The sequence below is a fragment of the Mastacembelus armatus genome, chromosome 2, assembly GCF_900324485.2.
Source record: "Mastacembelus armatus chromosome 2, fMasArm1.2, whole genome shotgun sequence".
Lineage (NCBI taxonomy): Eukaryota > Metazoa > Chordata > Actinopteri > Synbranchiformes > Mastacembelidae > Mastacembelus > Mastacembelus armatus.
In genome coordinates this window covers 10,964,393-10,979,090 of record NC_046634.1, presented here as the reverse complement: position 1 = coordinate 10,979,090, position 14,698 = coordinate 10,964,393, and the positions used below count along the sequence as shown (strand labels likewise).

Below are 14,698 nucleotides of genomic sequence, written 5' to 3'. Positions count from 1 at the left end.
GGTACCTGACGCTGAACTCTCTGGGTTGTGCGCGTGCGCGTGCGTCGGTTCCGTGCGGTCCCCGCAGGAAGATCCGATCCAAACGAGCCGAGCCCGAAAGGAAAAGGAGAAAATGTGACAATGAAAATGTTCCGGCGGAACCTTCCCCAGGCCGCCCCGGGGCCGCGTCTCAGTCCGCCCGCCGCGTTTGACCCGCTCCGCTTTCTCCACACGCACGGCCTCGCTGCTTCCTCTCCGTAAACCACACAAAGTAAAAGCTCGCGTTTCCGCTGTGCGCTTTCAAAATAAAACGTCTGAACGTCGTCTTCTAGAATACTCATTCTGTCCAACTCTGAAGTATTTGTACTTTACTTCAATACTACATTTCAAAAACAGGTACAAAACCAGTGATCAGCTCTTTAATCAGAAAACACGAATTTTTGCAGAAAGTTCAGGTCGTGTTGGACAGAGATGGCAGGACGCAGCACATCTACATGTTTTATTTTGTTTTGTGGGGACAATAATATTAAAGCTGATATATTTTTTACTGATTTTTCTTTTTACACCTGGACTGCAAAAGTATTTTGAGAAAAATGTTTTTATTTATTTATTATTTTAGTTGTAATTATTTTTCAGTCCATGCTGTAACAATGAAAGGTTTACACTTCAAACTCTCCTTTTACTTTGAAATCCTAAACTTCCTTTGTTACTAGGAATAAAAGTTTCTGACTTCCTGTAACTGAAATGACCTATGACTTTTTATTTCATTTCTATTATTTATTTTTTACTGAATTTGCACAGAACAGGTGTGTTTTTATTCTGGATTTAATCCTGAATTTAATTCAGTTTTTGCATCAATATTTAATGAAGCGTTTTATTTTGCTCTGCCTGTAAAACAGATTCAGTAGAAACAACTGAAACTAGTTTACAGTTAATCTGTAAATTTCAGATCAATAAACTCAGATGATTAGCTCAAGTAACACAGATTACATTTAAAACCACAGCGCCTCCAAGTGGATCCACTCAGTATTGCAGAACATCACACACCCAGTATCAGAGCGAAACAGGAGCAGTTTGAGGTTTTTGTTTCAGCTCGGTCATTTTTACATCTCTGAGGTACAGGGAAATAAATACTACACTTTCTACTGCACTGCAGTATTTCTACACAAATTAGCCTTTTAAATGAAGATGCTGATTTCAGTCAAGTGTCTTTCTTCAGTTTTTGAGTCCTGAGCTTTAACACTGATAAAGACTGAGAAGAGTGAAAACCTGCCTCAGGACAAAGGCTCACTGGGTCTGGCCTCGGGTCTGGTTTTGGGGGAGGACATGAGGTGCAATGGGGGATGCATGTACAGGAAGTAGTTTGGATACTCAGTCTGTCTGTGTGGTCAAACCACAACTGTGCGGGCCTAAAGCAGCAGCTGACAGTTTGGAGAAGTCCAGCTTTAAACCTGCTGAGTCTGCATTCACGTCGATGTCTCTGGACCTTTGACCTGGGGGAATAAAGCAGAAAGCAGATGTGAGTGTTGCTGCCACATGATCATGATAATGATGATCATCCTTAAAGTCTGAGCTGCAGCAGCTATAACATTCACAGGCTGTGACGAACGAGTTAAAGTGACTCACTGAAACCCAGGAAAGCAAAAAAACCCAAAAAAACCTCAAAGCAGAAGTAAATGAAGGAACATGAAAATGAACCCACACAGACGCAAATATTTATTCCACAGATTCTTGGCTCTGCCGTTTGACCTTTGACAGTTTCCATCAGATACTCTCAGTTTTTTCTTAGCAGGAACTTTGGCTGCGGTTTGAAAACCAATTAAAAAAACTGTGACTGAAAAACAGTAAACAATGTCATCTGGGTCACAGCTTTGAAATACAGAAAACTACAAACACCAGCTGTTCCTGGCCAAATAACTGAAAATACTAGTACTACCGGTACAACTACGAACTAGTACTGCAACAACAAAAGTATGATAAATTCTACTGCCATTCAAACCAATGTTCCCCTGTTACTGCTACAAGTACTGCAGGTACTTCAAACCCTCGTCCTCCTGCTGTGAGCACACGGGTGGTGCTCTCATGGCTTCGGTTTGACCTCAGCTCAGCTCGCTGGGTGTGATTTCTACAAGAATGTGGTCAAACTGCCGAAGTGATCACAGCTGCAGATGTGGTTTGGCAAATGTGATGCTTAAGTCTGAGTAAAGAAAAGTCGTGCAACATTTTTCTGGAGCCTTTAACAACATCTGCTCCCTCAGAAGCTGCAGCTCGCACACTCACACATCGGATTGGAATCGGATCTAGAACCACATGTGCAGGTGGCCCAGATCTGGTCTGAGAAATGTGAACTGAAGCAGAGGCAGGTGGAACAGTTCAGTCGGTGCAGCCTCTAACAAACGTTCAGTCTCTACTTTGACTCTTGTCTGACTGGAAACTGGTGGGTGGCTCTGCTGTAAAGTTGGGTCAAAGATTAATTTGGATTCCTCCACCTCCACCTCCTCCACCTGACCACGGACACAGTTCTCACAGCAGAAGTCCACTCCCACAGATGGACTGATGCAAAACCACCATGTTGCTGTAGAGACAGAACACGTTCTCTAAGGTTTTCTAAGAAACCAGAGTTGTGAAATGTGTGCAGTATGGTTAGCATTGGTTAACAGCTGCTCTACAACAAGTTATTATTATTATTATTATGAAATAAGATGTATGTGGTGCTCTGTGCACAGAGGACACTGTTGTCCCCTGTGGACATGCAGATAAGCACCAAAGTGTTTGCGGTTGTTTGCACCAGGCTCAGTGTTGCTTCAGCTGCTCTGGTGCTGTTAGTCTGCTGTTACAACACAAAAGCAACCGAGGCCTCTGTCATTTTGCAGCATCACACACAGAAAAGCATCAGTGAATGAAATGAAATGAATCTCTAATCGCTGCACAGTCTCATCTGGAATGATGCAAACAGAGTCAGGGCGGTGCTGTCCTACCGAGACACTCGCTGACTTGCATTGGAGTATTTTTACAGTGGTATTAGTACTTCCATACTGCAGTCACCAGACTGGTGCAGAAGAAGAAACTAATGTCACTGAAGGAAACAGCCTCCAAAGGTTTCAAACCTGTGAAGCTGTTGAATGTGTAAATTTTTTTGAGCTAGACCTAGACTGGTTTTTGGGGGGCGGTAGGGGGTCTAAACTCTGACGTAATGTTTCTTTACTTGTCTTGTTTTGTTCTGTGGTGAACTCTGTTCTAAATGAGGCCAAATTAGAATGAAAGGACTCGGGTTCATCCATCTGCTGGTGCAGGGAAACAACACGGTGACGTTTTCAGTTCTCATGAACTCTGACACAACATTCAGTGAAAAGGGAAGATCTGTCTGTCAACACCATGTGTCAGCTCAGGGTGTTTCAGGCTGTACATACGTCCCCGTATCAATGAAGCGTGTCCAGTCTCCAGGTTTGTTTTTTTTCTTCAGTTTTGTTCCGTCATGTTGCTGCTTCATCGACCGACGTGGAATCAGCCCAGTGAAGTTTTTTTCATGGACTGTGTAATCCAGGAATTAATTCGACTGAGAACAGGAACAAGTTTGACACCAGCCAGGCTCAGAACATGTTGGAGAACTGAGACAGGTCTGTCAAAAGGGGAACTAGACCTCTGAAGGTTAATGAAAACACAGTGAGGCTGGATCTAAAACCATCATTAAACCTGAGACTAGAAAGAGTCTCGTGCAGTATTTATCTTCTGCTGGATCTTTTGTCCTTCGCACGTTTGTGTTCTAACTCAGAGCCTTTACTGCAGTAAATGTACTGCAAAAATACTCCATTAACTCCATTCAAGTACAAGTCCTGTATTCAGCCTCACAGCTGCTGGGCTGAACACGGGGGAGCACGTTTAGACTCACTTCACAGATACAGTCCACAACAGGCAGAGGAAACACTGAACAGACGACAGCACAGCCCTGCAGACAGAGCAGACCACAACAGAAATAGCTCTGCTAACAGACGAGGCGAGAAGCCACAGCAACCCTCGACCAAACCTTCAGCTCTGCTCATCACAGACATTAAAAGGCTACGATCTCGTCCTTACTTGATGACGGTTCCTCATGGACTCTAGCTCTGCCGCCTTAAAGGTGAAAAGTTCAACTCAAAGTCCTGGTCTTGACTCTGGAGTCACCCTAAGCTCATTTCAAAGATCATGAAAAGTTCAACCTTCCTGAAACTTTCCATAGTCAAGGAAGCTCCAGTTGTCCAGACTTTCAGGACCTTTGAGTCCAAGACAAACAACTGGGCAGCCTCTGTGAGTCCAGACCAACACAAACCCTCCCAGTCAGAAACAAACATCCAAAACACAAACACTACTGGTGAGTGCAGCAGGTGTACAGGTACCGTCCAGGTGTGCTGGGTCCAGCCTCCCTCAGTGTCCTGGCAGGATGGACTGAGGCATCTGAGCTTTGTAGTAGATCCCATCTGAAGAAGCAGCAGATGGAGGCACAGGGTGGGTGGGGAACTGGACCTCTGCGTACTGAAACACACAGCACGAGTACTCAGTACAGCCCAGAAGCAGTACTACTGACAGTATTAGCAATAAAAAGAAGAAAGTACAACAGTAACAGAGTCCAGCACAAAGGGCAGTAACTGGTAATGAGAAGTAGTACCAGCAGTATCAAAAGCCAAAAGTACTAGTAGTACTTTGACAGTAATCACAGCTGTGTCTACCTGTGGTACCTCCGGTCTCTGGTTGTTCTCATAGAGGACAAGTGTGCGGCCGTTCCCCTGGTGGTCATACTGCTGCTGCTGCTGCTGCAGGTGCTGCTGGTGCTGGTGCAGGTGCAGGTGCTGGTGCTTCTTCTTCTTCTTCAGCCACAGCAGGGCACAAATCAAACCTGCCAGCAGAGCATCAGCTGAAGTTATTCCACACAGGTGCAGAAAGCCGACAGCAGACTGAGAACTGACACTAACTAGTAGTCTCAGAATGACTTCCTGCACCAACGTGAGCAGCAGCTGTTGGTATGTGTGGACCACAGAGTCTGCTCACCTTCAAAATAAAAGCCCCACTCACCTGTTGTAACTAAGCTGAAGATGATGTTCAGGGCGGTGACGCTGAATACGACCAACTCAGGCTGTGCTTTGCTGCAGTTGGGCTGCTGGATGTTCAGCTCAGAGCTGTTGGAGGACGGAGTGAAGGGAACGTCTGGAAGAAGAAAAGTGGATAAAATATCACAAACAGCTAAAAGGAAGCAGGAATTCTTCCCATCCCAGTTTGTTGTGGGACCCAGGCTGCCAGGAAAGACTGTGTGATGCTGTAAAACAGGCTGTAGAGAATCCTGGGCCTGTGGAGCTTCGTCAAAGTCTGTGGGAGCAGCGTGATGCAGCCAGGAGACGCCTCCCAGCTCAGGAGCTCATGTTGAAACTGGGCAGACTGAAATACAAAGCTGGAGATCTCACCTGAGACGAGACGGATACTGTCCACAAAAACAATGTTGTCGTTTGTTTTCCTGCCACAGAAGTAAAGTCTGCAGTCGTCTGCTGTGACATTTCTTATCACCAGCCTGTTGTTCTGGAGGAAATATTTGGTTTTAAAAGTAGGAGAACAGTAGATGATATCTGATCCAGAAAAACTGCGGAGGATGCAGGCTCTGAGCTGGCTGTGGATCTCCATGTACCAGTGGATGTCTGGAATATTCTCAGAACAGGTCAAGGAGACGTTTTCCTCCAGCTGCACCTTGACCTCCCTCAGGCTCTCGGCCTGAGCCCAGACCAGAAACAGGGGCAGGAGGAGCCACAGCAGCTCCATGATCAGGTCCAAACCCAGGAGAGAGCGTCTGAATGCAGGCAGCTCTGACCTGACTCTGCTTTGTCCTTCGCTCTCTACTTCCTCCTCTGACTGATCGTGGTGTCAGGTCTGGTGATGGAAACCACAACGAGTTTGTCAAAGTGCTCAGTGGCAGGAAGTGAAACTGGTTCCCCCTCAGCCTCCGTCTAAATTAGACTGGGTCAATGCAGCAGATCCTCAAACGGCTGCAACATCCACAACTTTGGATCCGTTGGCCAGAGAACGATGTTCTGGTCTGATGCCGGTAAAGGTTAATGTAAATGAACCAGGCAGGATGTGGCTGCTCGTGCATGTTAAACTGCAAAATTCAGCTGGAAACAAAACAAGTACGAGTTTGTTACTTCTTTGATATTTACACAGACATTTAATGAAGTTCTACTTACATCAAAACATATTGCAGGTGAATCAGTAACTGTAGGTACAATAACAGTATCAGCAGTAATTAGTCAAGTTTGATGATCAGTCTGTATTTTGTTGGATCCATCTGATACTGAACAGGAACTAAAGTTATCAGATAAATGTAGAGCAGGAAAAACAAGGTTTGGCTTTGACATGTAGTGAAGTATGAAGGATGAAGTAGTACAACATGGAAATACTCAGGTACAAATTCTTTAAAAACAACTGTTCTTACCATACTTCAGTTAATGCTCCAAATTACTCTGATGACAGCAGTAAAAGTATAAAACAGCTCAAGGTTTAACTGCAACAGCAGTAGTAATATTACTAGTAAGAACCAAAGTACAAGATTCAGGTGGTTATTATAGTAACAGCCATATAGTAGTAACAATAATGATAGAGATGCATGCTGTAGTACTACTAGTTTAAGTACAGTCGTAGAATTTACAGCAGCAGCAGTAGTAATGATAGTAAGATCAAGTAGTACTATTTATCTATAGTAGAATTAGTAGTAGTAGAGTCAGTAAAACAGCATTACAGTAAGTTTCAGCAGGAGTAACTACAGTAACAAATAGTACTACAGTATTACAGTACTACTGTCAGCTGGGCAAGTAACAGCAGTGACAGTAGTAGTGATGGTACTAAGAGTAAGAGCAGCAGTAACAGCAGACGTACTATCTTCAGGCGCCACCTTGTGTCAGATAGCTTTTACTGCAGAAACACCCAAATAAACATTTTTTAGAGTTTTTATTTCAGAATAAAAGTCCAGTTTGCAACTGTTCACACTGTCTTCCTGTTCCCAGGTCTTTGACAAACACCTGTGACATGTTTTCTCAGGACACTGTGACATTTTCTTTCATTAGTTTAATGCAATCATCAATGGATGGAAACGATTAACTCAAAACATTTAGAATATGAAAATACATTTACAAATACCAACGTCCTCTGAGTAACACAAAGCTGAAACCAACCTCGCTTCAGTGTAAACAAACACAAAGATAATAAATAGTCGTGTGTAAATACGACGCATGTTAAAGCTAATGAGAAACAGTATATTTACCAACAGCAGTACAAACAGTTCAGCCTGCAATCTTTAAATTAAACTGCACCAACAACAAAATGTCAAAAACAAACACGTGACTGTCACCATTACAATAAATACTAATAATGTCACCATCAGAATAAATAATACTAATAATAATGATATTGATGATACTAATAATCCATTCCTGCTGGAACAGGTTTAATGACACACAGGAAACATCTGATTCCTTTGATTTAGCAAATAACAGGAAAAAGATGTTTCTCTAAACTGAATAGATGATTATAATTAAATTACTATCATTATATTGATATTTCATTATTATTGATTATTAATCTGTGACCGCAGTGTTTCCTCCAACAAAGTCATTTAAGGTGACAGTAACTTTATCTGAGGTTGAGAGCTGGATTCATTGATTGTTCCTACTGCACTGCCCACAGCAACAACCTGGACCCTCTGGACTGGACCATGGAAAAGTCCTGGTGCAGGAAGTGGAAACCTGTGACCTGTACCTCACTGTATCTATGGCAACAATTCCTGTTTCTTGTTAAGGTTTGATATGATTACGAGCTAAGACGATCAATATTTCCTCATAATTATAAGGTTCAAGAATTCAAACAGTAGTTATTGATCGTTGTTACTCGACTCTTATTGTAGTAGTATTGTAGTAGACTGTAGTATTGTTCTTATGGGATGCCTGGGTTAAGTGTGTACATGAGTAACATGAGTTAACCATTAACAGCATTTTGGAAAATGTAATATAAAATGTAAAAACTCAGGAAGTATCATGTTGCCATGGATACAGTGAGGTTCCACTTCCTGCGCCATCCAGCTCACATGACCTGATGCCTCCAAGAACAGTCCCAAGTCCCTCCGTGTTTCTCTGGTCAGTCCCAAGTCCCTCAGTGTTTCTCTGGTCAGTCCCAAGTCCCTCAGTGTTTCTCTGGTCAGTCCCAAGTCCCTCCGTGTTTCTCTGGTCAGTCCCAAGTCCCTCCGTGTTTCTCTGGTCAGTAACAACTTAAAGATTTTGTCAGTAGATCAAATACCAACAGGAGGTTTCTAAGCAGCAGCTCAGTGAAGGTAAGTGCAGCAGAAGCAAAGTAAAATATCCTGACAGTAAATCTATGCAGTGTTTAACAGTAGTGTGTGATACTGCAGCTATATCCACACAGTTACAGCACATGTCTGGCAGACAGGAGCACTGACAGCAGCGTCAGCAGGATGGAGCTCAGACCCTCGGCTGCCCCGCCTGCAGGTCCTGGACGAGGAGTCGTCATGGCAACACGTCTCCCTGCAACAACAAGAAGCAGCTTCAGAGATTTACCTGAGGCTCTGCTCAGTCTGAGGACGGGGACATGTAGGACACACAGGCAGAACTGTGCAGCAGCCCTACAGGAAGCTGAACTGTTGTTCCTCTGCAGCTCCTGTCCTGAAGAGTGACTCATGTAAACCAGTTATTTTCTAACTAATAAAATACTTAGATAAAATAAGTTTTTAGAAATAAACCTGAAGTGTCTTTGTCCGTCTGTCTCTGCTTTCCACAAGAAGCTCGTGCACACCATCACACTCAGGCTGCATTTATCCAACCACAGACAATTGGCTGTGACCAGCAGGTGATCCAGCTCAGACACACACTGTGCACAGGCAGCATGGACAGACAACGTGCACGAACTTCTCTTGTGGTTTAAAGCTCAGAGCAGATTTCTAACAAACTGATCCAGTCCAGCAGGTGTCAGCAGACGCAGTGAAACACCTGAGTAACAACAAGATGAAATCATAACAGACTGTCTGAGTCTTCCTCATGTTCACATGTCTGTGCAGAGTAAACAGAACCTGGACTCACCTGAGACAGTGAGCTTGACCCTAAAAGCATAGTCCACTGCTGGGATGTTACACTCATAGGGGCCACTGTCCGCCTCCTGGAGCTTCTTTATAACGATGGAGAAGTTTCCTTTTGGGTAGAACTCAGGGAACGTCTCCACTCGACCTGTGAACTTCTTGTTCTGCAATGAAGTGTCTGCTTTATTTGCTTTGATGTCAAGCACGATGCTGTCGTCTTTGTCCCTCCAGAAGACGTTGGGTCCACCCTGAGGGAGGCCACCTCTTCTGTAGATGCAGGGCAGCAGGACCTCGCCCCCAGGAAAACCCTCCACCTGGACCTGGCAGCTCACTGGAAGGAAACAGACTCAGTGACTTTAGCTGCTGGGTGTCTGAGCTCAGAGCAAACTAGTCCCAGCCCCACATTAACTCAGCTCTTTGTGTTGTTATTAACGCCTCCTGTACAGTTACAGCCCACATGATGTGCACGTTCCCGTGTCAGAGGCTCTGGGCAAAACAACAACCTCGTCTACCTGTTTGACACGTTTTTGTTCTGGAAGACTGAGAAGCTGAGCAGCATCTGACTGTGTCACCACATGTTCAGTCCTGTTTATCACCTGGTCCAATTCGGATCAGGTGATCAGGAAACCAGTTTGTGCGCAACACGTTTGCTGTTACTGGGCAGGAAAAACTAACATGAATGAAAACAGCAGCTGTGATGTGGAATCAGCTTTAAAGACTACTTTTATTTTGAAACTGTCTAAATGCTGCTGTGGCAAATATCAGTGAGAAACATCTACAGGCTGTTCTCCATTGATCCATATTTTAATAACCATAATTCTTGTGTTTAAAATTCAGTTCAGTTAATTTGTACTGCACCAAATCACAATCAAAGCATCTCAGGGCACTTTACATGGAAACCAAACTTGATCCTTCTGAGCAGCACTTGGCGACTGTGGGAGGAAAAACTCCCTTTAATGGGAGAAACCTCCAGCAGAACCTGGCAACTGTTTAACAGGAGAGAAAACTGCAGCAGTGTTATCCAACATGTTAACAATACATTAAAAATAACTAGGGAGAAAAGTCGTCCAACAACAACTGTCCACAGAATTAAACCTGAACCTCCTGGAAGTGGAAAGTGAAAGAGAAGCAGCTGCACAGTCCAGGAACCTCACATGTTTTTAAATCTCAGCTCATGTGACATGTCAGTGCTTTGTTGGATCTTTGCAGGATGTTATGATCAGACTTTAAGTTGGACTGTGACAAATATTAAATGTTCCGAAAAAGTTCGGTCCTAGGTAACAGCAGAGGACAAAGACCCGTTTAGCTGCTGTCTCAGGGTTTTGGTCCTGTCACATGATCTTCCTCAGGAGATGCAGTCTGTTATGGGATTTTTAAAATCTACAGCTGCATCGCCATCAAAACCATGTGACACGATTTAAAGCTTGAGCGTCTGTGGGACAACAGAGACATGTTCATATTTAGACAAACTCACCTGCAGTCAGGCTGAAAACCACCAACAAGCAGCTGCCTTCCAATCTGTGGAGAAGAAACCAAGTTAATAAATCATTAAAACATGACACGATGACGGACCCACAAAGGAAGTTCTGCAACAGCAGAACATGTTTCTGCCAAAAAAGTAAAGAACCTTTAAAGCTTATCAACATGTATGAGGAACATGACTCGTGTTCTCCTTCCTCCTGTGACTGAACCACAGTAAGTATTTCATAAGTCACACAAACAACGTACTTCCTGTTTGTATCTGCAGACACACCGTGGTGCAATATTTGAAAACCACAGTTGCAACACACGAGTCTGACCTTGACCCTGAGCCCCAGGCTGGGTTCTTTAACATCAGGGCCTGCCCTACTCCCTGCTGGGTATCTGGATCAGGTGTGTTCAGACAATCAGCAGCTGGAAGATACCATCTCAGGTGAGGGGGGGGCTGAGTGAGTTGGTATCTTTCAATCTGATTCCAGGTAAATAAACAACAGGCCCATTGCACATTAACAGCCAGAGGCCACACCCCTGCTTTAAAGTTAAATATGATGGAAATGATTAAAAACCTCATTAATGACCGACTGAATATAATCAATAACTATAATCAATACGGTTACTGAACAGCCACACGGGTCAGTATCTGATCCTACAGTGAAGAGCTGAGTCAGCTTCCGACCTGATAACGGGAACTACCGTTAAACCCTGGAGGCTGCTGAGCTCCGGTACATTAAACCACCGGGCTGTTCAGTGAAAAACAGGTCGAACCTGTTTTTCAGTTATGAAAACAGACGCTGCTAAGCTAAGCTAAGATAAAATAAGCTAAGCTAACGGAAGCTAAGCTAACGGAAAATATAACGGACCCCCCCGCTTCAACTGGAGTCCAGGTCCATTTTGTTTCCAACATTTTCCCAGACTGACCTCCTGAAATTCATCATCTTGATTCCTGAAACTTTTCCAAAGTGCCTAAATATGACTTTACATCTGTTTTCCTCAAAATAACCAACAACCGTCTGACCACCCGACTCTAACCGGAAAACCCCGGATGTGTGATTCCGGGTATCGTCATCATGTTTTAATAAAAATGTTTTTATGTTTAGAAATTAGATTTTTCTAATCGTTGATGTGTATTTGTCAAATTCGTTGAAACTCGTTAAGAAAATAAAGTTTCTGGTCACCTAAGGTCACAGTTTGTATTGTTTTTAACTAAGGGCGACATTTCCGCCCGGACCCGAGACCCGAGATTCGATTCCAGTTTGTCGTCAGACCTGAGTTCTGTTCAGTTTAACCATAAAGTGCAGGGGCCGAACAAGACCAGGTCCGTCCTCTGTGGTACAGGAAATTTTGTGACCTGTCAGAGAACGATGCTAATGAGCCTCCATTAAAAATCAATTTGAAAAGTTGGACATCACCTAAACCCTGCTCCCAGAGCCCAGGACCCAGAGCCAGAGATCAGGGCCCAAAGCCCAAGGCCCTGAACATACAGCCCAAAGTCCAAATCCAAGGACCCAGGCCTCAAAGACCAAGGTCCCTGACCCATAAACAGCCCAAAATCAAGGCCCCTCAGCCCAAAGTGCAGCACCCAGAGCCCAAATCCAAGGCCCCTGAGCCTAGGGTCCAGAGTGCAGGGCCCAAAGCTAAAGCCCCTGAGCCTAGACTCTACAGCCCAAATCCAAGGCCCCTCAGCCCAAATGCAGTGCCCAGAGCCCAAATCCAAGGTCCCTGAACCCAGATTCCAGAGCCCAAATCAAAGGCCCCTGAGTCCAGACTCCAGAGTGAAGGACCCAAATCCAAAAGGACCTCAGCCCAAAGACTAGAGCCCATGGCCCAGGATGCTCTACACTTGGCTCTCAGCAATATGTTCAGTTCTGTGTCAGCCTCAAAGCTGGTGGTCCTGAACACTGGGGACCATATTTAGACTCACTTCACCAGTCCACATCAGGCAGAGGAAACACTGAACAGACAACAGCACAGCCCTGCAGACACAATGGACCACAACAGAAATAACTGATAACAGATGAGATGAGGAGCCACAGAGACCCCCGACCAAACCTTCAGCTCTGCTCATCACACCCCAAAGATTCCAGACATTAAAATGCTACGATCCCACCCGTTTGGCAGCAGATCACGGTTCCTCATAAAATCCAGCCCAATAAATCATTAAAACAGGTCCCACATTCCAAAGCTGTTCCAAAGCTGAAACTCCCAGGGACAGAACTTTCTCTGCAGCTGCTCCCAGACTTTGGAACAGTCTCCACATCAGAGGCCCAGTCCACAGACTAAAACCACATGTTTGCACCTGCGTTTTACAGAAGCTGAGCTGACCAATGTTTATTTTTGTTTCCTATCTCAGTTCTTATTCGGTAAATTTGTTTTATTGTCTAGTGGTTTTAGCGTTTCACTTGTCTGTTATGTTGAACTTTCTATTTATTTTATTTAAGCCACTTTGAGCTTTAACTTTGAAATGTGCTACACAAATAAACTGGAACATCAACAGCAGAACATGTTTCTGCTTCAAAAACAAAGAAGAACCTTTAAAGATCTTCAACACGTATGAGGAACATGACTCATGTTCTCCTTCACACTCCTGAACCGAGTCCCCTTGTTCCGGCCTGATGATCTCAGTGTCTCCAGTCCTTGGACTGGGGTCAACTTAGTCCAGATGTCAGGCTGTTGAGTTTTTGACCTTTGACGTGTCTGCTCCCACTGTTCGGTCCAAGTCCGTCCCTTCGCTGAGGACTAACCTGTCCAACCCCCCACATGAATCCCAGCATCACAGTAGCTCCAGACCAGCGTAGGTTAATGGGAACAGACTGGGACAAAGTGTCCTGCAGGACCTGCTGAAGCTTCACGCCGCCCAGTTCAAACCATCCCAGATCTCATCCCACCTGACACCAGGTGAGGAACACCCGCTGGCAAACACCGGTCGAACCAACATCTGACACCTGCGGCTCAAACTAACCGGAACACTGTTGTTCTCCAGGACATTCCGGTGCCAAAGCGCATGAACACACAACACACGGACCCGACCCACATTTGAGGTTCCGTGTTACTTACATTTTCGGAGGGCGTCATGATCCCAGGTGTCCGCTGCAAATCAAAGTCCACGTAGGAACCACACAGCTCCGGAACCCGCCTGAGACTCGACGCATTTTGACGTTTCTTCCGTGTGAAAGTCGTGGACTGACGCCCGGCAGTAAACTCCAGTGGTGCTCAGCAAACACAAGCTTCTAATAGCGGATTCGGCGACGTCGTTTCGTCTCATTTAAGCAAATTTAAGCCAAAAAACAGACTAAAGCCGCGGCGGATCCCACTGACTCCACAGGAACTCGCTTTCTTTCTTCTTCGTGATCTTTAACTGCGGTAGCGACCGGCACAGTGGGAGCATCACCGCCCCCTGCTGCTCTGGAGGAGAACCGGGCTCTGACCGGCCCCCTCTGTTTGCCTGTTGGCCAAACTTTGTTCTATTAAAAACCATTTCAGCCAAAACAAGAGAACAATGCTAACAATGCTAACAATGCTAACCTCTGCGGGACTTTGTACCCGGGAAATGAAGGTTCAGTCCAGAATAAACACAACTGACCATGATACAGTTCACACACACACACACACACACATTCATTCAAATATTGGAGACTTTCTATTCAGTCTGATAATGACACGGATGTTATTTCACTGCTGCAAACGGCTTTTCTGTCTGAACTGAGAAATAATCCGTGTGCTTACTGCCCTCCGGTGGTCACACCGGGTCACTACAATCATCAGTATTGATCAGTGATGGAGACGGCTGAGGATCAGTCATAGTTTGAATAATATTCCAAGTCCATGTCAGTGTGTGTCAGTATTAATGTGTGTATTAATATGGAGAGAGCTGCAGTTCCTCACTGTGACCACTGGAGGGCGCTGATCACTCACATCTGTTGTTCTTCTGTTTCTGCTCCATCTGACTTTATTCCACATCTACTCTCATGTTCCTCATCACATTATTGATGTCCAGGTCTCCTGAGCACCAAGTTACAGCCTCATTGTCACCATGAAGAACAGAGTCACGTCTTTTCTAGTCCAAATATCACAGCTGCTGCTTCAGCTTCTGAAATAAACAGTTTCTATTCAACCGAAGTGACGTCTGATTCCTTTTAGGTTCAG

The 14,698-nt window shown here is 44.8% G+C and overlaps 1 protein-coding gene across 1 annotated transcript; it reads right to left on the bottom strand.

Annotated features, from left to right (window-relative positions):
* Nucleotides 1-558: 558 nt before the first annotated feature.
* LOC113127611 (uncharacterized) lies at nt 559-5,760 on the bottom strand. Its single transcript, XM_026302312.2, has 5 exons — nt 5,412-5,760; nt 5,026-5,157; nt 4,683-4,849; nt 4,353-4,488; nt 559-1,472 (listed from the first exon to the last, which is right to left on the bottom strand). The coding sequence occupies exons 1-4, from the start codon at nt 5,758-5,760 to the stop codon at nt 4,381-4,383; spliced, it is 756 nt and encodes a 251-aa protein (XP_026158097.1). The 3' UTR covers nt 559-1,472; nt 4,353-4,380.
* Between the last annotated feature and the right edge of the window lie 8,938 nt (nt 5,761-14,698).

Coding starts and splice junctions, on each gene's coding strand:
- LOC113127611 (XM_026302312.2), bottom strand. CDS start 5,760: ATGGAGCTGCTGTGGCTCCTCCTGCCCCTGTTTCTGGTCTGGGCTCAG. Junction 5,158..5,411: donor CAGTATCCGTCTCGTCTCAG/GTGAGATCTCCA, acceptor TTCTTCTTCCAG/ACGTTCCCTTCACTCCGTCC. Junction 4,489..4,682: donor AGAGACCGGAGGTACCACAG/GTAGACACAGCT, acceptor TGTGTGTTTCAG/TACGCAGAGGTCCAGTTCCC.